The sequence below is a fragment of the Danio rerio genome, chromosome 9, assembly GCF_052040795.2.
Source record: "Danio rerio strain M-AB ecotype USA chromosome 9, GRCz13ab, whole genome shotgun sequence".
NCBI lineage: Eukaryota > Metazoa > Chordata > Actinopteri > Cypriniformes > Danionidae > Danio > Danio rerio.
Genome location: NC_141029.1, coordinates 13,328,339 through 13,352,799, shown reverse-complemented (window position 1 = coordinate 13,352,799; position 24,461 = coordinate 13,328,339). Strand labels below are relative to the sequence as shown.

General features: G+C 36.0%; 2 protein-coding genes across 4 annotated transcripts in view; both read left to right on the top strand.

Moving 5' to 3' along the window:
• Nucleotides 1-24,461, top strand: part of LOC141376079 (uncharacterized) — a 996,984-nt gene that overhangs the window by 572,805 nt on the left and 399,718 nt on the right. The gene's annotated exons all lie outside the window — the stretch shown is intronic.
• Nucleotides 1-24,461, top strand: part of myo10l3 (myosin X, like 3) — a 157,177-nt gene that overhangs the window by 29,269 nt on the left and 103,447 nt on the right. For all 3 annotated transcript variants that reach the window (XM_087267542.1, XM_087267541.1, XM_087267540.1), the window contains exons 2-3: nt 4,459-4,557; nt 22,940-23,098. In XM_087267542.1, coding sequence (XP_087123668.1) covers nt 4,459-4,557; nt 22,940-23,098 — 258 coding nt within the window. The remainder of the gene's footprint in view (nt 1-4,458; nt 4,558-22,939; nt 23,099-24,461) is intronic.

Below are 24,461 nucleotides of genomic sequence, written 5' to 3'. Positions count from 1 at the left end.
ATTTAAGAAATGCGACAACATTACATGCAGCTTCTTTGTGTTCCTTTATGACTTGTGTCGTTTGCTTGGTTTCGTCACATTTTGTGGCCACTTTTTGATTAGTTCTCCTCTCTTTTGTAGCCAATCAAAGCCCTCACTTTTACTGATGGTTGACGCCAGTTACACATGCTTAATTGGGTACACTTCCTTTGTTATGAACCTGATAAAAGGCTACATGTGGAACACAGCAAACAAACATACTAGATTGACAGACGCTCACGAATGACCTGATGCTGCCCAATACCTGACTGTCAACTTGGTGTGTAAATCCTGGGGGATTCTGATAGGTTGTTCAATGTTTTTACAGTTTATCAACTGGATAAGTGATTTTGCTATATTGTTTTTGGCTTCACTGTTAATATAGATATATAACAGTTCTTAATACTTGACCGTCCCTTGGTGTGAATTGACTTTTTTTTACCAAAAATTTTAATTTGTCATTAACTTACAGATTCTCAGGCCATCTAATTTAGATGTCTAGTTTTATTGTAGCACAACATTAAAGGCATTTTTGGCAAAATTTTGGTTTGTGGTGATTCATAAAATCCAAGTCAATGGCTGTCTGCACTTAGAAAGTCAAAAACATTCAAGCAAAGCTTAATAAATACCTGTGGCCTCTGTTGATGCAATGCTTGATGACAATTCAAGTTTTATAAAGCGAAACAATTGATCTTTTAAGCAAACCAGCACAATATTATTTAAAACATTATTACCTTTAATTCAGAACCTCTGGTCTGCAAACTTCAGGACTATTTGCTGAGGCTGTTGTTAAAGATTGTAGAACAAATTCAGTTTCTTGCACAGACCAAACATTTCAATTCAAAAAGCTTCAATGGATCATCAGGACCCACATGTATTAAACCTGTTCTCTATACGATAGGCCTGGGCAGCTATAAGATTCTGACTGTATAATAACCTTGTATTAAAAAATCACGACTATGTGATTACTGCTGTAAAATATTGTCTTTTTAAATATCAACATTTTCCCCATTGAACACAATATATTTTATTTTAAGTAACATTTAAGAAAAAAAAATTGCAACAGTAAACATGCCAGGCTAAGTAATTAAAATAAATCAACACGTTAAAATGTAGGAACGGTTTTACAGAAAATTTTAGAGGTTTTAATACCTTGACATTTCCAAACTTCGGTAAACCTTGAAATCAGTTATCGTCTCATGCCTACTATACGACACTGTTAAGGTTCCAAACAGTAGGAAATGACTATAGGTCTTTGCAGCCAGACTTGTATTTTCCTGTTTTTGCATCTGCTTTTCCACATTCCCGGCCTTCCGATTGAAAACACGGAAGTTGGCGGTTTTGTTAAAAGGATGCCACACAATTAGACAAAAGCTTTTCTAGACCACTCAATCACTGCAGCTGTTTTCATAATCAGTGATTGCTTAAAGGGATAGTACACCCAGAAATGTAAAGTCACTCATCCTCCATCTCTACCCAAACATATTCACTAACTTTCTACAGAAACACTTTACTTTGATGGTCCATTTAAGTATTAGAAACTTTGCAAGTACATGTCAACTTACACTAAGCCTAACCCCAACCTAACAGTCTATTTATAATCCAATGATAATTAGTTAGCATGTTGATGCAATGTATCATTGCATTGTAGAAGATATTCTGATGAACGTCGGATGAAATGTTCTTTTGTGTTTAAAGGACAAAGAAGTTCATAAAGGTTTGTGAGCTTGTGTGAGAACAGCTTAAAACATGAGACTGTTGGAACGCATGAAGGTTATGGTTTGCTTTCACATTTCAGAGTGATTATGAGTTAACTATACTGATTTGTAGCCAGCAAGCAACTACCCATAACAACCTAGCAACCACTTAGTAACGCCTTGGCATCAACTCAAAGCTCCGGATCATAGCAGTGAGATTACAAGCAAATGCCCCTTCATAACACTGGCATGAGAAACAACACTGTCTTTTAAAACACAGACATATACAGGGTTTGGTCCTGTCAAAGGGGCTTTACTTTGGTTTACAGCATCTGCTGTTGACATGAATAGTGTTCTGTGCTGCCTATGTACCCACAAAACCCATTGGGAGGGAGCTTTTTTCCAGTCAAATGCACCACTGTATGCCTATGAGCCAGCATGGCTGTGGTGCTTTAATGATGTCTATTAAGAAAAGACTGTGATGGGGTTTAAGGGTTGGGCTGTGGTTTAGCTCACTGATTGCTACTGGATCAATTGAAACTTCTCACTGCTTACATTTTTTTGCCCTCTTTAGAAGCTTGTAATATTGTAAACATATACATGCATATTTCATTTCTGTACCCATTTTGGTCAAAGTTTATTTTCATGGTTTGTTTGTTGAATTTAAGTTATATTGCATCTACATGCCAACTAACTCTCATTAGATTATAAGTAGACTGTTAGATTGGGGTTAGGGTTGGGGTTAGGGGAAGTTTTTTTTTTGTATATTATATTGTTATTTTGACCTTAAAGCAACACAGAACAATACAAAAAGCAACAACAATTATAAAGACAGGAAAGAAAAGCCAAAAAAAGGACAAAAGACAGAATTTAAAAAAAAATATATATTACATCAGTTCCTCCAGTGTTATACAAAGGTTAACAATGTTACACATATATTTTTAGGCCAGTGGGCACTGGCAATAAGGTATTCTTGCCGACAATAACAGGGTAATTAAACTGTTATCCTTGGCATTTGATAGATAATTAAAAAAGGGTTTCCGGGTGGCTTCAAAGCCAATAACATTATCAGAAAGATTGTGTCTAAGTCTCTCTAAATGTAAAGTGCTGGAAAATTCTGAAAGCCAGGATTTAAAAAGGTATTTTAGATGCCTTTTTCCATAGACAAAGAATATATTTTTTTAGTTATCACCATTCCATATTTGACAGCTTTTTTAATTTGATGACTGAACCCACAAAGTGAGTCCGACTAACCAAAAATAGCAATTGCTAGATCAGGGGCGAGATCACAAGAATAAAAAAAATTTAAAAATCAGAAAATTTCGCTCCAAGACTCAAAAAGTTTTGGCATGACCATCAAAGGGTCATGGCACCCCCCCACTTTCGGTTCAGGTCTATCTCAGAATTTTTTCAAAAGATGCATCATAATGGGCTTGGAGCTCCGCGAGCAAAGGCCAGGGGTGGGCGTGGCCAGCAGGGGAGAAGGAGGGGAGTTTTTGTCAGTTAGCTCACAAAATGAGACACAAACTGTGAGGAGACGCATGATTTTATAGTTTGCCAAGTTAAAATAAGAAAATAAAAAGAAATAAACAGTAATTTAATGCCCTACATTTGTTATTCATAATTTCATATACAGATAACCACAATATATTTCATTATAAAGATAAGCGTGTTAACACTATAAAGAAGGTATTTTCCCTCAATCCCCTGGTCTGAATGCAGACTCAGTGCAGCAGGTCTCCTGCCCAGCCTATTTTAACCATTAGCCCTGCTGGTAATCTAGAGGATTTAGGCAAACACAGCAGCACGGCGATGTGTCTAAATGTGGACGAACTCTTGATAAAAGACAACGTCCGTCATTCTCCAATTTTCGTGCTGCTCTCTCGACAAAAATGCTTGCTGGACACAACAGCTTTGCTGTGTCGGCCCTGACAGGATCACAGGGAAAAACATGCAATGAACCCCGTGGGTCATGGAAACAAACACATACGACCCTTCATGAAAAGCTAAATACTGTGGGCCGTGGGTCCGTGTCTCACAGCTTGCTTTGTAATGGCAGGTCTGTCTTGCCTTTGGAAAGCATGTGCAGTCATGAATAATTAAGAAGCAGTATCTTCTCATAGGATAAGAAAACTCTGCTATGAATAATAATGAGAAACCGACGCATCATCTTTGCACTTGCAGTTTTGCGCTACGACGTCGATTTTGATCCCGCCCCAAAAATCATTTTAAACCCGGAAGCTGAAATTAGCTGACAAAAGCTCTAAATTATCCAGTTTTACCCACAATTAAAGCTAACAGTTGCTAACATTGTCTTAACTGATGCTCAACACACACAAATCTGTTAAAATCTCAAAAAAAGTAAGGAGACTGCAGATTCACATTTATTACAATTAGAGGAAATGGAGGGGTAGAATTTGTTAAGCTTAACCTTAGAATAATGAAACCAATGTACTACTTTATATTGGATTAGTTGGTGTCTTGAGTTAATAGAACATTGATTTGTGACCTTGATAGACCGGTTAGTGTAAGTTGACATGTACTTGCCAAGTTTCTTATAGTCAGTTAAATGTCTTTTGAAGGAGCAGTATCAGCAGATATTATGCAGACAGTCTACTAATACTACAATGGACCATCAAAATAAAGTGTTACTACAGTTTCTTCTTATGTTAGATCTTTAAAGCTTCTGCTATGCTATTCTTAATAGGTTTGCTGTATTTAGTATGATCTGTTTGTTTTGTAGGGAGCTCGTGTGTGGGTTCGGGACAAGGAGCAGCTCTTGCCATCCACCGTCAGCTGCTGTGATGACCGGACCCTCATCCTGACCACCGACTATGGAGAGGTAAGAGAAACTGTCAGCTGTTAACTTATTTACAGTAGGTAGCGGCTTTAAAACAATGTTTCAGCTGTTTTAAAGAATGAATGTTGTTTCTCGTCTCATGTCCTTCCAAACCTCCAAGGAATATCAAAGACAATGCTGGCTATGGTGTGTTTTGTTCAATAAAATAGGTTAAAGACATTTTTTCAGATATTCTGATTTTGTTAAATAGTCTTGGAACAATGTGTATAAATAAAAGATGGAACAACTTTAATCTTGGGCTGAACTATTTTTTTATTAATCTAGTGTCCAATGCACAGTATTGTTCTATTGTAGTGTAAGCTATTGCAATGTAAATGCTTAAGGGTGAATTGATTCTCATTGGCTGTCAATGTTTTTTTATGGCTCAACATCTGGTAAACATAGTTATTAAAGCGAATAATCCCACAAAGCAACATTTTTTCTGGCCCAGTTCTGGCCCACACAATTTTTTGTTGACCCAAATGCTAAAGTAAATTACAGTACATGACTGGACCAAGTCTGACTTCCAGACAAGGGCCAAACATGGAGCATATCTGGGACAAGTCTCAGCCAAGTTAATAATCCATAACTGGGCCTGAAATGGGCTAAATATGTTTGTGTGTCACAACTGCAATTAAATCGATAAACCCATGAAACATTGCACTTTAGTTGCACTCTGGGCATACTTTTTCTTAAAGCGACCTGATTGGTAGAATTTTTTACTTACTCACAAATAATTTACATTTATTTTAAATGTGGGTCAATATAGGCTAAACTTATGTGGCCCACATATCAATGTTTAACATCTGGGCCAAATGCACATTTTACATCTGGCCCAAGTCTTGTGTGCCCCCTTAAAGATAGTGCCACCTCTGACAAAACCTTTGAATGCCAGTGCCAGATGAATGGTTGGTGTGCCAGCTTTATGCCAAATCTGGGCCAGAATTCTTTGCTACCTGGGATATTGTTGTGATAATGTTCTTCTGTATTGTTATTGCCATGGTTTTCTGGAATTTGTGGATATTATAAGCTATATTTTATAAGATAATAACCTGTCCTTGGTGAGAGCAGCCTTTGTAGACTGAAAATTTGATCTACAATTTGATTTTGTTTGTGACCAGACCAGATTTCACCATTGTTTTTTTGACAGTTACTCTTTATTTCAATGCATCTAGACATTTTGTTTAGTTCAAGTTGCTTTGTAACCACATGTATTATAAACATACAGGTACTGGAGTATTAGTAGACATAGTATACTTGAGTTCTGCTGACAACTGATTTTTATGGTCCCCCAACAGCCATTCTGCTGACTATAAGTAACTTTCCATGTATGTCATCTTCTATTCTATTTACCCAAGCATAGTAATATTTAGGGTGACCATCTCATGTTTCCAGTATTTCCTGTATTATTATTTTTTTCTGTGTTACAGCTTTTTATGAAAATACATACCCACATATAAATTTTCCTCAAATTTTGCTGTTGCTGAGTGCTAGTTGCCCTTTGTCAAGAAAAAATAGTGACCAATCGAGAGTGTTGAGATAAAGTTTAATACAATTTCTATAAATTAAAAAAAAAATCTAAAAATCTAATAATTTAGCAAGCTAAAAACAAGTATGAGCATTAGAAGGTATGTCGAAAACTTGTCCCAAATAACAATGTAAATGAATAACTTCCCTTACAAAATGAAATCATGGTTTTACTATAGTAAAACTGTCATAGCAGAATTATGAAGAATGTCAATAGAGTGACATAAAAGTTATTGAACTCCAGCATGAGGCCGCGTTGCAAAACAACCGATCTGTGTCTGATTTGGGACCACATGTGGAAGTGGCCAAGATCAGAATCTGAATGATCAGATTCTAAGTGCAATTTTAACTGCTGTCATTAAAATAATCAGAAATATAATCTAATTTGGTTTAAATTTGACCATAGTCTGAACATAGCCTCATAGTCAATAGAATGTCTATAGGAGAGCATCATAATTAAGCATAACAACTCGTTTTAAATAAACTGAATGGCCACCAGCCTGAGCGAGACAAACATTTGACTGTAAATGTCTTACATACGGTACGGTATGATTCGACTGATCTGCAGTTTTTCACCACTACAGAAAGACCTTTGATATGAATAGCAGGAATGTCCAAAAGGGAGCCAAGTTTAGCCACTGCGTTTAATCAGCATGGCCCTCTGTTAGAGCTTTGTGTCTGGAGGAAATCCTGTTCTCAAAGCACAATGAGAATGCAGGTCACAATATATTTATCAGATGTGTGTCAACATGTAGCCTGCGTGCTTTGTTCTACTGCTTCAGAATGCCATATATAGGTGCATATATGTTTAAATATCACTTTCACATCGATATGATATATGTTTTTCTCAGATTTATCTGCCTATATCTGGGCCAGGTAGTCTTTCTGTGTGGAGTTTGCATGTTCTCCCCATATTTGGGTGGGTTTCCAATGGGTGCTCCTGATTTCCCTACGGTTAAAGACATGCGGTATAAGTGGATAATGTAAATTGGCCGTAGTGTCTGTGTGAATTGCAGTGTGTGTTTGGCTATTTCCCAGTACTGGGGTTTGCACAAGTTAGAGCACTCTCAGGGTATCTGCGAGTATAACATGTAAATGGTAGGTTTAATTCATTTTCTTTTCGGCTTAGTCCCTTTATTCATCAGAAGTTTGTTTGTTTGTTTGTTTGCTTTATTTATAGAGCACATTTAAAAACAACAGATGTTGACCAAAGTGCTTTACAAAACGACCAGCATACAAAATCTATACCTATATATAAAAAATTTGCAAAATATATAAAACAGATTAAAATTAATTACAATCAAAGGCAAGAGACAGAAGGTGATTTTTTAGATGAGACTTAAAAGCACCAAGTGAAGAACATGACCGGATCTGTAAAGGCAGACCATTCCACAGTCGGGGGGCTGCAGCAGAAAAAGCCCTGTCACCTCTTGATTTCAACCGCGTTTTGGGGACAACTAGCTGAAATGTGTTTTCAGACCTGATTGGCCTCAATGAAGTGTGCCAGTAAAGAAGCTCAGAAATGTAAGTCGGTGCCAGACCATTCAAACTTTTAAAAACTAGAAGCAATAATTTATATTGAATTCTAAATTGGACAGGGAGCCAGTGAAGAGACAATAAAACTGGTGAGATACTAGAGAATTTTTTTGTCCCAGTTAAAAGCCTAGCAGCTGCATTTTGAACCAGCTGCAGGCGTGCTATTGATGCCTGTGAAACTCCAGAATACAAAGAGTTACAGTAGTCCAGTCTTGACATAATAAAAACATTAATGACGGTTTCCAGCTCTTTAAAAGAAAGAAAAGGCTTCAATTTGGCAATGTTCCTTAATTGATAGAAACCACTTTTGACGACTGAGTTTATTTGCTTGTCAAACTTTAACTCAGTGTCAAAAGTAACTCCAAGATTTTTTACGTGACTGTGGACCTTAGGCTTGATCGAACCTAATTTATTAATTGTAGATTCACAGACACTCGGAGGACCAAACACTACTACTTCAGTTTTTGATTCATTCAAGTGTAAGAAATTTCCAGCCAGCCATTCCTTAATCTCGTTAAAACAGGTGAAAAAGGACTGTAAAACAGAATTTTCTCCCATTTTTATAGGCAAGTAAAGCTGAGTATCATCAGCATAGAGGTGGTAGCTTACATTATGCTTCTTACAAATTGCTGCCAAGGGAAGCATGTAGATAGAGAAAAGAGCTGGGCCCAAAATTGAACCTTGGGGGACACCACACTCCAAACGTGCAGATGAGGAAGAAAAGTTACCCAATTCAATAGAAAAGGTCCTCCCTGAAAGATAAGAACTAAACCAATTTAAAACATTTCCTTGAATCCCAGCCCACAATCTTAAACGCTCAATCAAGATATTGTGATGTATTGTGTCAAATGCCGCAGTCAGGTCTAGTAAAATTAGAAGTGCGCATTTTCCAGAATCAACCGTCAGAAAAATATCATTAGACACTTTTAGGAGAGCTGTCTCAGTGCTATGCCGTGTCCTAAAACCAGATTGAAATTTGTCAAGAATGTCATTTCCAATTAAGTGACTAGAAAGCTGTTGAAAGACAACTCTCTCCAAGATTTTAGACTGAAAAGACAATTTTGAAATTGGTCGATAGTTTTTTAAATCTGATGAATCTAGATTGGGTTTTTTTAAAAGGGGTTGTACTACAGCATGCTTAAAACAAGAAGGTACGACTCCACTCAGCAAACTAGAATTCACTATTGATAGAAGGTCTAATCCAACCACCTCCAATACCTGAATGAAAAGATGTGGAGGGATAATATCCAGTGAACAATGGGAGGGCTTCATATGGAGGACCAAGTCCACCAAATCATGTAACGTGATTGGTTTAAATTAATCCAAAAAGTGTGCTAGTGAAGGTGGGATGGTACTGTCAAGGAAAGCGTCTTGAAGCAGAATCCCAGCTCTAAGGGCTTCAATTTTACTAATAAAAAACTGTAAAAACTTTTCGCATGTTGTCTGGCAAATAGCAAGACCAGACGTAGTCTCAGTGTTTAAGGCTAAGTTAATTGTTTTAAAAAGAACTCTAGGGTTATTAGGAGCCTTTTTTATGAGATTAGCAAAGTATTCTGCTTTTGCGGCTTTAACTGCCTTCTGATATTTAATCATAGAGTCTTTTAAAATTCCATAATGCACCTGCAGTTTAGTTTTCTTCCATATTCTCTCCGCTTTTCTCCATAGCTGACGAATGCTACGGGTATCACTATTTAGCCACGGTTGTTGTTTGGCTTTAGGTTTTAAAATTTTCAAAGGAGCACACAGCTCCATGATTTCATTACAAGTGGAATTAAATAGTGACATTGACTCATTTATTTCCAACCCAAAAGGCAGAGATGGAAGTATTGAATAAGCCTTCGTAAAATCACTGGCCGTTGAAGGATTCAAGCAACGAGCACGACGGTCAGGTGGTTTGCTATTTAAAAAGGGGCTGGGAATTTGAATATTAAAAACAACTGGATTGTGATCAGACAAATAACCCTCTTCAATGTCGATATTTGTGATAGATATCCCTAGAGATAGTACCAAATCTAGAGTATGTCCAAATTTGTGCGTAGGCTTTGAGACAGATTGAGACAGATTAAAAGAATCAATAACATGTAAAAATTCCTTCACCATAGGCTCTTTGGGACAGCAAATATGCAAATTAAAATCACCAAGTATTAAGATTTTCTCAAACCTTGGTACAATGGTAGTTAAAAACTCTGAAAACTCCTGAATAAACATTTTGTTGTATTTTGGAGGTCTGTATATGAGAGCACAAACATGAATTCATCAGAAGTTGCCACAGCAGAATGAGCCGCCAACTTATGCAGTATATTTTTTACGCAGCGAATGCCCTTCCAGAAACAACCCAACACTGGGAAACACCCATACACACTCATTCACACACTAGGGTTGGGCATCTAAGCTATAATGCCGATCCGATACGCATCTCGATACAAAGAATACGATCCGATATATTAGCGATACATTTGTGATATATTGCGATGCAACACGATACGATTCACACCCATATCACGATACAATGCGATAATTCAGCACTAACTAATTAGATCAAGTTTATGAGATTATGTGAAAGAGGATGCTGTGCCATTGAATGAGTTTGATTATTTATTAACCAAGCAAAACCAAGACTTTTTTTACAAACTGGCTTTTCTCTCAGAGCCAGAGTGTCAGTTTACAGTAGAGGGCCATTTTAGAACATATAGCACATATTATTTAAGTATTTTCAAGATAAACAAAATGAATAAGTGCAATATATATTAAAAATATATATATTTGCACTCTTTCAACATAAAGGTTTAGCATTGCACAACAAGAATTGTGATTTAACTTTTCAACTATGAAAACAAGTTTTACAAAGACATATTGTGCCACTGAATATTCAAAACTTAAGGTCGTGAACTAGCAGTGTTATGCTGCTTTGAAACATCACTGTCACTGTAAACAACAGGCTAATAAAAATATAACAAACCAGCAATCTTCTTGCTGTGAGGTGGTCAAACTACCCAGTGTGCCACCGTGACACCCATTATTCTTATCATTATTATTATTATTAATATAATTAAATAAAAATTACAGGAGGAGGTGTTTAAAACCTTCGTTCTCCGTGACACTAGGCTGAATATCTTTGCAGATGAACAATGCAGTAACATCCGTTATTGGCATAGAGCGCACAAAACTGTTGCGCATGAAAAAAAAAACTTGCAATGCTTTTCTCACCACTTTTGGAGCTGGTAGCTACAGTTGAAGCAGTGCGAAAGCCGGGGATGCAGGAACACTGGAAGATGCTTTCACAACAACACCGTGGCGCCGCTTCAAGTGAGATTTCAGATTAGTCGTACTGCCCGTGTATTTTACAGATGCGCGGCACATTTTGCAAATTGCATCTGTCCTGTCATGTTGTCCATCCTTAAATCCATAATGTTGCCATACTTTAGATTTAAAACTCAGTGGGGAATAAAATGTTTGTTTTGCTTCTCGTGCTTTCTGAGGGCGCACCACTAGCTTCATCCACACACCTGATACACTGAGTTGTAGTGTAAGTGCACACATCCGCAAATCCGTTGCTAAGGCTTACTTTATGTAGGTCGATTAAATTATGCGCCAAAAACAGGTTGACAACACTTGTTTATAAATAAAAAATACATTCTATATTAAAAATATAAGCTGTATCTTGGAAAAACCGATGCATCTCGCAAAAACCGATGCATCTCGATTTGCTTCCAAAATTTCATTCATCCTCTGCTGCTCTACCGATGCACTCGCATCGTGCACGCGCATGACCGCGTATCGATACATATCGGTTAATCTTCCCATCCCTATCACACACATACATTACGGACAATTTAGCTTAACCAATTCAGCGCATGTCTTTGGACTGTGGGGTAAACCAGAGCACCCTGAGGAAACCCAAACGAACATGGGGAGAACATGCCAACTCCACACAGAAATGCCAACTGACTTAGCTGGGTCTCAAACCATTCTTTATGTGAGATGATTGTACCACCCACTGCGCCACAGTGGCGCCACTATTTGTATTTAAAAGATTTTTATTTTTTTTAAATGAACTTAATTTTATTCAGAAAGCATGCATTAAATGAAATAAAACTGACCTCACTGACATTAAATAATGCAAATAACTTGCAAATTTAAAATATTTCAAACAAATGCTGTTGGTTTTGACTTCCTGTTTGTCAAAAAATTAGTGTGGCTGCTGAAAATTCATCTTTGTTGTCACACAGGAATACATTACATTTTATTATATATTAAAATGAAAATCAGTTTGTAATAATAATAAAAATAATATGTTGTTTTGCCATATTTGTGCTTTAAGTGCAGCATCGGTGAGTAACGTTTTAAAAATGTGTATTTGTTATTAAATTTTACTCCCTTTTCTATGCTAGGCTTCATAGAAAATAAGATTCTGTATAGCAGATGGACAGAGCAGAACATATGGGTAATTTTACTATAGGAAGTCTGACATGAATTCATGCTTATTAGTGATGGAGACTAATTTGGCATCGTACGATGTCTAATGTGAAACATCGATAAATGGCATCCTCGTCCTAGGCAGCAGTGAATTAATTATTTATGAATAATTAATTATTTGTAGCCTACTCTTTCAACTACCTGACCCACATGGTCTTTGTTTTGCTCATAACCAAATTATAAATAAATAAAGTTACACACAAATTACCACCTGTCAATCACTTTTTCTGTTAAAGAAATATATAATGCCGTCGACAAACCTGGTGGGCAAAGGAGGTGCACAACCAACAGGAACCAACAATATCTGGTTTTCTCTAAAATTACTAAGTACAAGCATGAAAGCGAAAGATTTAAGCAGTGTACTGATGCGATGACACATTACCTGATAGATTCAAAAGATAAGAGTCGTTAGATCGAGACAAGATAAATTAAAAGTTACGTTTAACAACTATAGTGAGACGTGATGCAGTGGTACATCCTTGATAAACTGTCTGACGTGCACTGCTCTCTGGGGTTTTGTGCTCAAAGCACCCGCTGACTGCCTTGAGCTCAGATGAGCGCATGACAGCGTGTGTGTCTGTGTATATGTGTAGTCACGCCCTGGCCTGTGCGTTTTCAGTGGTTCAGTGCTGAAGGAGGGCTTTTCAGAAATCTTAGATGAAACACCAGTGTGGACGTAGATCGTTTTCTTTCTAATATGCCATTTTAAAACTAATACGTATTAGTGTGAACGGGGCCTGATTGTGTATTTTTCACGAGCGGGTTTGTGACGGGGCGGAGGATTGCAATATTGTATGTGATGTCTATCGGTCACTCAACCCTAATCTCTATGTGAACATACATTGGAGGTTTCTTATTCATATTCCAGTTCCACATTTACATCAATTCAAGCTAATTAACATCCGCATAGATGTACACTTGGCTATTTCATAATTGCCTAAACTCTCAGTATTTCAATGTTGAACTTATTGAATGTTTCTCCTGCATTAATATAGGTTAATTAAATGACATCTAAAGTATTCCTGAGAAATGTATGTATTTTTAAGCCAAGATTTAAACAAACATACAATATGTGATCATAGAAAGGGATACAGAATTATTAAAGAACCCACTTGTTTTTGACAGTTTACACCCCTAACCAGCAGTTGACCCTGGCATCTGGCTTAAAAAGTGCATAGTCAATAAAACCCCATGACCCCCCCCCCCCTTTTTTTTTTATTATTATTATTTTTTTTTTAAACAAGCTTGTTGTGGAATCTGTGGTGGAGCAGGGGTCAGCAGACACCAGGAGGGTGTTTGTGTGTGTGTTTAGTGAGGCATGGAGAGACAGACACTCCTCTGACACACTCTTCGTGTCTGAGATCAGACTCCTTCACAACAAGAGCTTCCTACTGCCAGAGTCATGCAGACTCATCAGTCCATCATTCATTCATATCACTCTATCTGTTATTCCTCTATTGAACTCTATTATTATTGTTTTTGTTTTATAATTTGTTCTGTTGTTCTGTCTATCATTTTTTCATTTTAGTATTCTATACTTTGCTCTCATTCTATCATTCTTTCATCTGTTTTATTATACCATAAGTTTATCTATTATTTATTCGATATTTCTATAATTTATTCCATTGTTATCATTCTTTCCTTTATTTTGTCATTTGTTTTTTATTTATTTTTTTGTTCTATCTCGTATTTTACCTATTATTCATCTTTCCTTCTTTCATTTGTTTATTACTTCATTATAACTTTTATTCTGTCATGAATTGTGTTTATTCTATAAATCAATTCTACCTGTCGTATATTGTTGTTCTTACCAGTGATTTTTTTTTCTCTTGTTGATTTAATTTTTTATTCTGTCTATTATATTACCTATCATTGCAGCATAACATTGCTGCAAATAGATATTTATCTATTATCTTTATTCAATTTAATTTATACAAAAGTAAAGTAAAATTAAATTACATTTAAAAACACTAAAAGAAAAACGGATTTGTTTATCCATAAAGATGAACAATGACTGAAATATTAACACTGACCCCCAAAAAACATTTTTGTAATAATTTTACTGTAACACAGACCTCATCAGCATTTTTTTTTACTTTCTACTTTCACTAAGCATATAGTTAGTGTTTTGTACAGCAATCCCTGTGTTTTTTCAGGGTGTGACAGTGCTGGTACAGCGGATGGGTTGAGAGAAGGAAGCTTCCTGTAAAGACTGTAGCCGTTTCAGCTGGGCTCCATGTGTCTGCTTGATAATGGGCTGGCACAATTTGACAGGCCCCGCCCACATCATACATATTCATAAATCCCATGCTCAGAAATACAGCAGGGTGTGGCCTTTCAAACACAAAGCCTCGTGCAGGATGCTCGCACAAATACACAGACAAAGAGATCAGTAACACTATTCATTACAAACCTGCAATCATTTAATAATTAATCATATGCACAACTTATATATGTAAATATTATATGTCTTCTAATATAATATATGCATTATGATAGAAAAAAATACAGTTAAGGCAAGACGCTGAAGGTGAATAGGGTAAAAATAAACTAATTGCTATTTATAATAATACTTTCCCATAGTTGATTGATTGCATTAAGCATAGGTTAAGCATAGGCTTTCTAGAATGTTGTGTTTAAATAAACAAATTATGCATAATTTAATTAAATGCATGGTCATTTGCATACATCTATAGCATATTTTTTTGTAGAATTCTCTTTTTGTAATTCAATCATTCAGTAAATTCTGCAATCTGACAGATAAAAGGAAACATGTTATAAATATTTCAGCATAGCATCCTTTTATACAGTCCCAGAATGAGGCTGTAGCGTATTAAATTTGTTCATGCTCCATGTTTGATGTTTCGTGTTTTAGTCTTGATGGTGCATCGGTCAGCAACCCTGCTCTCAGTGAAAAGGCCACATTAGGAAAACATTGATTGTGCACTTAATAACTCTGGGTCAGTGGATGTAGCAGACTATTTCACATGCATGGGCACGTTTAGGGGGAGTGTGTTGCTCGTGTAAGTGTGTTGATGTTGAGTGTGTAGTGTACTTACTGATTGGAAGACCATGAAAGCATTTCTTGAATGTGAAGCGTCTAATAATTACAGGAAGGAATATGTCATTTCTTATGAAGATCGTGCTTGTTCTTTGTTTCTAATGCTGAGGAAGGGAGATAAACTTGGATGGACAATGGAAGTGGAATTTTGGTATCTCATCAGTCAACGCAAATAATAACTCGAGGAAATTCCATTTATTTATCTAGAGCACAGGCTGTCATTCCTCAAACTGATTGCGCTGGTTGTTGGTGGGGTTTTTTTCCTCATGTTTTATGGATGACCTCATCATTAGGATTCCCAATACTCCCAGGGCTGGTCCATTGCTTGGCAACCAGAGGTGATGTTCCCGTTTCCTGGCACACTGTCAACACTGACAGCTATTGTCCTGTCTGAATGCCTGTAATGTGCTAATGGTGCTACGGCAGGCTGTGACTCCCTGCCATGTGTCAATTTGCTGAGCACAGCAGGACACTGGAACCTGGGGCACACAGATGATTGTGTGATTCTCAGAAATATTGTAAACAATTTGGTTATTGTCGCTAAAGCATGAACTCCTGAGTGCAAAATGATAGATTTTAGATGTTGCTGTAGGCTGTTTTCCTTGTCAGTGTGGTAGCCATCAGTCAGTAGTCATGGCCGTCTAATTGCGATTATTAAACATAGCAGGACACGCTCATTGGAAATATGTGCTTTTTGTGTGAAGCCACAAAAACGCATTTCAGCATGTGCTTGACTGCATTTTCTTGGTAATATTAATGGTAGAACGCAGTATGACGCCAACAACTTTTGTTATTTTTCACATCAATATTTACAGGGACATATTATTGACAAAAGGGGATTATTTTCATACTATTGTTTGTGCAACACCAAATTAATACCACAAAGCAACTGAACCGTGTATGTGGTTTGTAATTGAATACGTTTACCTGACCTATCTATCACTTTTCTTTATTTGGTGTGGCCAGTTTGCTCGGAAACTCATTGTCTTGTGTTGTGGTTGTGTGCTCGAAAAGAGATAAAAGCAATGTAAAATCAAGGTAAAACTATGTGGTTTCAGTGCATATTTATCTTATGCTTGCTTTTGAAAACACTATTGGTTGGGTTTAGATCAGTGGTTCGCTAGGTGATCTGTACAAGGTGTACCTTCTAGTGGATGTGTACAAGAAAAAAATATCTAAAACAAAACTTACCCTTAGTGAAGTATTTTAGATTATCAAAATAATGTTGACAGCACTATTTAGTGTATTCGTACCCTGAAAAGCGCAAGAAAACATTTTGAGAGCACCATATTTTACTTTTCGCAAAGATGTAGGCTGGAGCATGTGTTGTTATGAAATTGGGTTATAAATATGTTGCTTGACATGAGTTTGCAGAAGGACAATGAGACTTATTAGTCTAAAGATTCAAGTGATTAGACTAATGCAGGTGTCACCATTCTTTGTTCTGGAGGGCCGGTGTCCCTGCAGGGTTTAGCTCCAACTTGCCGCAACACACCTGCCTGGGTCATACCCTCCTGTTTTTCCGGGGATTCTCCTGTATTTTACAGTTCTATCCTGCTATCGTCCCGTAAAGGTATTTTCCCAAATTTCTCCCGTATTTTGGGCTATAGTAACATTCATTTTCAAGCCAAATCTGAAGATACATTTTTGTATGAAATTTAAAAAACCCAAAGCAATAAAGTACGCTAGACATAATGAGCTCATTGTATGTGTAAACAAGTGCTTGTATACTTATGAGAAGTCGTGAAGAGCTTATAAATGTGTAAAGGGGTCAAAACAACAGCAGAAATTCCTCCATCACACAAACAAACAAAGATCTGGTAAAAAGAGACATGTTTCCGATGCCTGTATTGAACTCTCATGGGCAACACTGTGGCTTTGAACAGAAATAACAGGTATTATGAAGGATTCTGTCATTTTTATGGTTTCATTATTTGAGATGAAACACAGTTTTTGGTTCAGATTTCAGTCAAACTGTACAACAAATTGTTTGTAAGTGCACCAATAATCTTGGTTCTGTTTTTTGTTTGGTGTATACCAAGGTTCAGATGACAGTTAAGTTTTCAGATTTATTTAAATGAACTGCACAAGCAAAGTAGTCACATCATGGTTTGTTTTAATGGGCCCAGTGTGAACACACCCTAAAAGACCATATAATCTGTTTTCATGAAGCTAGGGGGCCCACACTCATACACTCACAGGGGTCACTTCGCGTATTTCCGCGTTTTAATAATAGCTCTGACTCTCCACACCCCCTGTGAGTGTTTGATTGAGACACTTTTATTGTCATTTTTCATAGTACTGAGTGTTGTATCAGTCTCAAGTCAGTTTGTTAGGCCCTATAGCGGCAGGAGCTAGCATCTCACGAGCAGGAATTTGAGGAATTTGGAATCAGCCAGGATGCCTTATTGCTTCAACATCCTTGACCTCTGTGCTGGATGTTTGCGAGTATCAACTTTGACCCAGAGAGCATCTGGTGGTCTGTCGCATTGAGAAATTATCCATCGAGAGCAGATTCCTAGCCTTGCGATAAACTGATAACCTAAATACGAGACACGTTCATTATGAGCCACTCTAGTTTGAACAATAGCTTCATTATATGTGAATGAATCGCAAAAAAGTTTTAGCAGCCCTGGCTTACAGATTTCATCACAGATTGAAACCGTAGCTCATATTTGGTGAATAGAGCCCCAGGTGTTACTGCAGGTTGGTTTAGTGTCTCGTATCTTCATATAGATCACATTAGTTCAGATGTGGGTGGCGATTGTGTCAAAGTGCTGTTTCCTTCCTGTCATCTATGATCAATTCAGCCCATCAGTCTGGAGACAGAGATGGCGGGCCACAGTGATAAGCTCATTATTGGATGACATCATCCAATTTTAGTGGCACTTTTTGCTAATGGATTTATCATCCGTCTCAGCTGAATAATAAGAGAAGCTATGGACTACACACTTCAATAGATGCATTCAACACCATTTGAGGAATTAAAATGGAGTTTTTTGGAAACGTCTGTGTATATGTTTGATGATTTTAGCATTATAAAATTTGCTGAAATGTGACATTTCAAGGGTTGGTCACACTTTATTTTGATGGTCCGTTTGTTGAATATAAGTTACATTGCATTAACATGCCAACTTATTCTCATTAGATTATAAGTAGACTGTTAGGTTGGGGTTCGGGTTAGTGTAAGTTGACATAACCTTGAAAAGTTTCTTATAGTCAGTTAAATGTCAGTTGAAGGAGCATATTAACAGATATTAAGCAGACAGTCTACTAATACTCAAATGGATCATCAAAATAGTGTTACCCAGAGGGTTTGCCAGGGCATGTTGTGCGGTAGGTGCTTTGGAAATAGGTTACAGAAGTGTTTTTCTATTCAACACACAAATAGTGTTGTATTATTGATATACAATACAATATTTCACTTTTGTTATATTATAAGTGTTGCTTTTTTATCTTCAACTTTTTAATGAGTTTTAGCTTTGATATTTTTAGTAATTTAACTTATTAATTGACAAGTAAAATTTTATATTTGCATTCAAACCTTTTGTTATTTTATGTATCTAATAATTTTTTGTGTTTATGTTTTAGTTTAATTAGAGATAATTTAAAAAGTTAGTTAATTAATAAAATATAATATAATAATTACAATAAAATATAAAAATATAATACAATTTTTTTTTTATTAAAATAAAATTGTAATGAGATGTGACGCTGACAATGGAAGGATGGATCCAAACGCAATCAATTATAATATTATATAAACAATTATTTGAACATTTGCAGTAAATGATTTCTCCAAGTTTTGTTAAAGTTTCTATTTTTTTATTTCTTTTTTACTTTAATTAGCGCTGACAATTTTTAAAAAGTTAGTTGAATAATAAAATATAATAATTACAATAAAATATAATAATATAATTACAAATATATAATAAAATATAATTGTAATCAGATGTGACACTGACAACGGAAGTATGCATCCAAACGCAGGTTTATTTAGGAATGGTCAGGAAAGCCATGTTCAGGGTGTCTTTGCTGCTTCCATGTAATTAGTCTTTGACAATCCTCTGACTGTGCGTATGCAATCAGTCAGGATTAGAAACCGGTGTGAGTGTGTGTGGTGCATGCCTGGATCTTGTAGTTCTTAAAGTTATTTTTCTATTAATACTTTTCATTTATTTTCACTTTTTATATTTTACACTAGCCAGTTTCTGTGTCCAAAGTTCAGGTTGTGGTGGTCCTGACATTTGACCACTCCCCAATCAACATTGCATTGACCCTTATGGCTTAATTCTACTTTCACCTATGATCATGAGCTTCATGATAAGTGTAACATAGGGAATTGGGGTACAAACAAGGTGAGGGTCCAAATGCAGTTTATTTACAACTTTGTCATCCAGGCAATGGTCAAAGCAGGAGCAAACAGTATCATGAGGGTGATCCAAAAACGAAGTCGTGGTCACAGGCACAAAGGTCAATACAGGTGGCAAAACAAAATAGACATGGAACAAAATAAGGGTCAGAAAACACAGCAAGGCTAGATAATAGAACACTTTTAAATGTTAGAGCAAACAAGACAATGTGTTAGGAAGTGAAGTGTATAAATAGTCCATATAGTCAATCTTCATGAGCTACAGATGTCTGCAACTAATCCGGGGGGATCTGGAACTGGTGTGTGAGTGAGGTGTCTGATGGGAAATGTAATGCAATTCAGTAACAAAATTGTAGTTCGAGTGATGGTGAGTGTTTTCCAGCGATCTGCAAGGGCTAGACAATGAGCAGTTGAAGATATTTTAAAGTAAACTTTTAGCTCAATTGAACATTTTAGGTACTACTATCCCTGCCCTGAGATAGCATTTTAACCCACTGTCCATGTATCTGCTTTGAAATGATCAATTATAATATTATATGAACAATTATTTGAACATTGGCATTAAAGATATATATCACCCAATCGTTTATATCCTTGAAGTGAATCTCAGTGTGTGTAGTTTTTGCTTGTGCAGTGAATAATATGACAGGAAATTACAATTGATAGACAAGATGACTTCTAAATGACTCAAATAAATCAGCATCAGTGATTTGAGAGATGTTTCAGCCTCATGATCCAGCATAATGTAGTGTGTCCTGTGATGTTTGTGTTTGAGAACAGGTTGTTCAGGGAAGCGATCAGTATGGTGAAAGTGAGAGGAGCTCAATGAGGGTGTCATGGAGGGTATGGTTTCAGGAATGTGAAACAACTTGGCAGAAATCTCGAGCAGGTCCGGACGCATTAAACTGCAGGAGCCTTGTCTGATTTAGAGAGAGCATAATCACAAATCATTTCATTTGGGGTTTCATTTGGGAATCATTTGGTTGTCGTTAATCTGGTTAATCTGGTTAATAGTGGTGAATAATACATAAGAACTGGTAACAATTGAAAGAATGTTCACAATACTTTCATCATACATTTTGTGCATGCTTAATACAACTGTCATTATATGTTATTCATTTAGTCACAGTATGTCAGTTTTAATTGGTAATATGGAATTATTTGAGATGTCTTTGTCATGACAACTTGACATAAAAATTCTACATAACCTGTCTTTGTCTTTGCAATGACAACTTGACATTATCAAGGCAACCTATCTTGTCATAAATCTGTCATAAACATGATTGTCATAAGGTCATAATATGTGTGTCATGAATATTTCTCTGAACACTTTTGTCATTACAATTTCTCAGTGAAAGCATCAATATTGGGTGAAATAATTTTTTAACAGTGTCATTAATATTTAATAACGTTTAATGACATTTTAATGACTTTAGGTGAGGTCAAGAAACAATATTAATGACACTGTTGGGATTTGTGAACAAACTGGTTGGTTAAGGTTGAAATTGGTTAAGGTTAAGGTTACCTGCTAAATCACACTTTTTGCATGTGTTCAGTAGTCAATTGCTAAATTCAATTCAGTACTCAATAGACGAAGTGTTCACAATTCACAGACTCAAATAATCTGGTCAGATCCGGTTAACAACTCATTGATTTAAATTATTGTTCAAATGACTAAGTTCTTTGTGAAACACATTTGCTTATTAAGCCCACTGTATGAACTGTTTGAATGTGGACATTTGTGTCCATTTTGAATGAGGTTGTTTTTATTTACAACTGAAGCTGTATGCGGTTCTCAGTATGTAATTTTAACATAATATTACAAAAACACTAACTAATGGCTGTCAGTGGTGAAAAATAACAAATTACAAATACTCAAATTACTGTAATTGAGTAGTTTTTTCTCAGGAATTGTACTTTAGTAAGTAGTTTTAAAAATGTGTAATTTTACTGTACCTTGAGTACATTTTAGTACTTTTACTCCACTACTGTCCTTCAACCTGCAGTCACTACTTTATTTTTTCTTGTCTATGGGGATTAGAACAATACATCCTGTGATTCCTGTCCAATAAAATCACACATTGAAAGTAAATAGCAATATAATTAACTACCTCAAGACATGGGCACTTTATAATTGCAGCAAACTGTTTGGAAGCATTAAAAGTGTCCAAGAAGATGTCCAAAATCGTCACAAGCAATCACCCAGAGACTGTTTGGATCAAGGGTGGGCAAACTCGGTCCTGGAGGGCCGGTGACCTGCACAGTTTAGCTCCAACCCCAATCAAACACACCTGAACATGCTAATCAGTGTCTTCAAGATCACTAGAAGTCTACAAGCAGGTGTGTTTGATTAGTGTTGGAGCTAAACTGTGCCGGACACCGGCCCTTCAGGACTGAGTTTGCCAACCCCCAGTTTTGATGCATGTCACTGATGATGGATGTTTACTGTATGATGACCGAAATGGCCTTAAACACCCAGCGGGCACAAGATGTCAACATGACGTCAGTTTGACATTATACCTCAACGTCTTGGGGACTTTGCATTTTGTTTGGAAAGGAAAATCAGGTTGACGTCAGAATTCAACATCAGGGCTAACATCAATGTATAACATTGAACCTAAAATCAACCAAATATCAACGTCCAATGATGATGTTACCACTTTGATGCCTATCAGACATGACGTTAGTTTAGGTTGGCTTGACGTTAATTTTTGTTCACTTTCTAACAACCTAAAATTAGCCAAATCTTGTCATCATTTGACGTCGTTATTGGACATCACAAAAAGATCATCCTTAGATGCTAACTAAACATTAAATTTTGGTCAACTGACATCACAACCTAAATCTAAACTAATTTTAATGTCTTGTGACGCTGTGTGCCTGCTGGGCAATAACTAAATGCACTACAGAATGTTACGCTTACACTCGTCTACAAATTACATGTCAATGCATCAGCTTTTCACAGCATAATACTCACTACTCTTGAGTACTTTTGAAAGGTCTACTTTTTATCCATACTTTGAGTAATATTTCCCACAGCTTTAGCACATAATAAATACAACACTAATATGAGAGCATAGGATTCTTCTCTTTTAATATTGTGTGCTTATATTTTTTCCAGACAAATAAACACCATTTTGTTTCTTAATAATTTTAGTTACATACTAGCTAAGCTGTGTGGTATATTTTATTATTTGCATCATTTGCAACACTTGGAATTATCGTTCATTATAATTAATATGGTCATCGGTGTATGACAAGTTTTGACCAAATGTTATCTTGCAAAATAAACCATTATTAGTAATGCGTAAGTATGTCCACCACTGATCTGAAAGCAGTAAAATGAGCTGCTCATCTAGTTTTTCAACCTTTTGCAGTATGTGTAGACAGTGCTGTGTGTGTATGTGTTAAAGGTGATGACTCTGGATCAGGCTGAGGTGAACCGGCTGAAGGTTTTCCCCATGCATTCCACCAGCATCAGTGGAGTGGAGGACATGTCCACTCTGGCTGAGCTTCACGAGGCCGCCATCATGCACAACCTCTACCTGCGCTACCAGAAAGACCTCATTTATGTGAGTTGATTGCACACTACACACACCTTTACTTCTCTATTCCATAGACTTCTATTGTTTTTATACAGCTAGATTCAACCTAATAATACCCACTAAAGCAATTTTCACACTTAAAACACATTCAATAGACATCTAAACAAGGCTAAATTTGGGATTTAAATAAAAATCTAATAGACATTTAACAATTGTCCAAAAATAGACGTCTATTAGATTTTCACTGGCAGTCCAAATTTAGCCTCGTTTTAGCAAAGAGGCCTGTTGCCCATCTTTTAAACACAAAAAAAATGCCTGCTAGGTAATGGCATTGAGGACAAGGTAATAAAGTGAAGCATTCTGTTTTCACACTCTCAAAAGGATATATCTTAATATAAAATATAAGCACTTTAATATAAATGTAAGCTTGGGATACCTGGACCACACACTCACACACTAATTCCCTTCATCAAATTCAAACAGGGATTTGGATTTTGCAGTGTTTGCATGTAAACAAAGGAACAGTATGTACTTTGTGGAGAATTGTGCCTCAAAGGAACCTTGTTCTGTGAAGCTTTAATAGTGTGTAATCAGAGCTTAACATTGTGCAGGATTTTCATTGAAATAAAAAGAAATGAAGAAAATACTGATGGTTATATGTTTTATTTCCCAGAAAAAAAGAAAAAACTAATTGCATTATTATTTATTATTTAATACATTTTTGGTAAGACTTCACAATATTGGACATAAAGTTAATGGTAATGTATTTGCTAACATGAACAAACAATGAACAATGCTTTTACAGCATAGTTCAACTATTACTAATGCATTAGTTAATGCATTTTGAGTTAAACTACCAATGAACAACTATATTTTTATCTACTAATATTAACAAAAATGAATAAATTGAGTTTTCATAATTTTCTCATAGTACTAAAAACATGAACTACATGTCTCATATTATGAAGTGTTTATTATTTTATCCTTTTTATTTTATATGCTAATGATATATATATATATATATATATATATATATATATATATATATATATATATATATATATATATATATATATATATATATATATATATATATATATATTATATATATATATATATATATAATCCGATTCGAATGCTATTACTCTATTGAATGGGCATTGTCAGTGGTTATCAGCTGATAGATATAGGCAAGTAGGAACCTTCTTCGTCTACTGGTAGGCTTCGTCCACTGGTCGGAAGGCGGCTATCATCCATTCACATGGTTAATCAGCTATAGATCACATAAGGCTGCGGCCAAAAAGTTAACAAGAATGATTTATATTATTTATTAAATTTCCCATACATTTTTATTAACGTCTACACCTACCCCAACCCAAAACCCAACTGT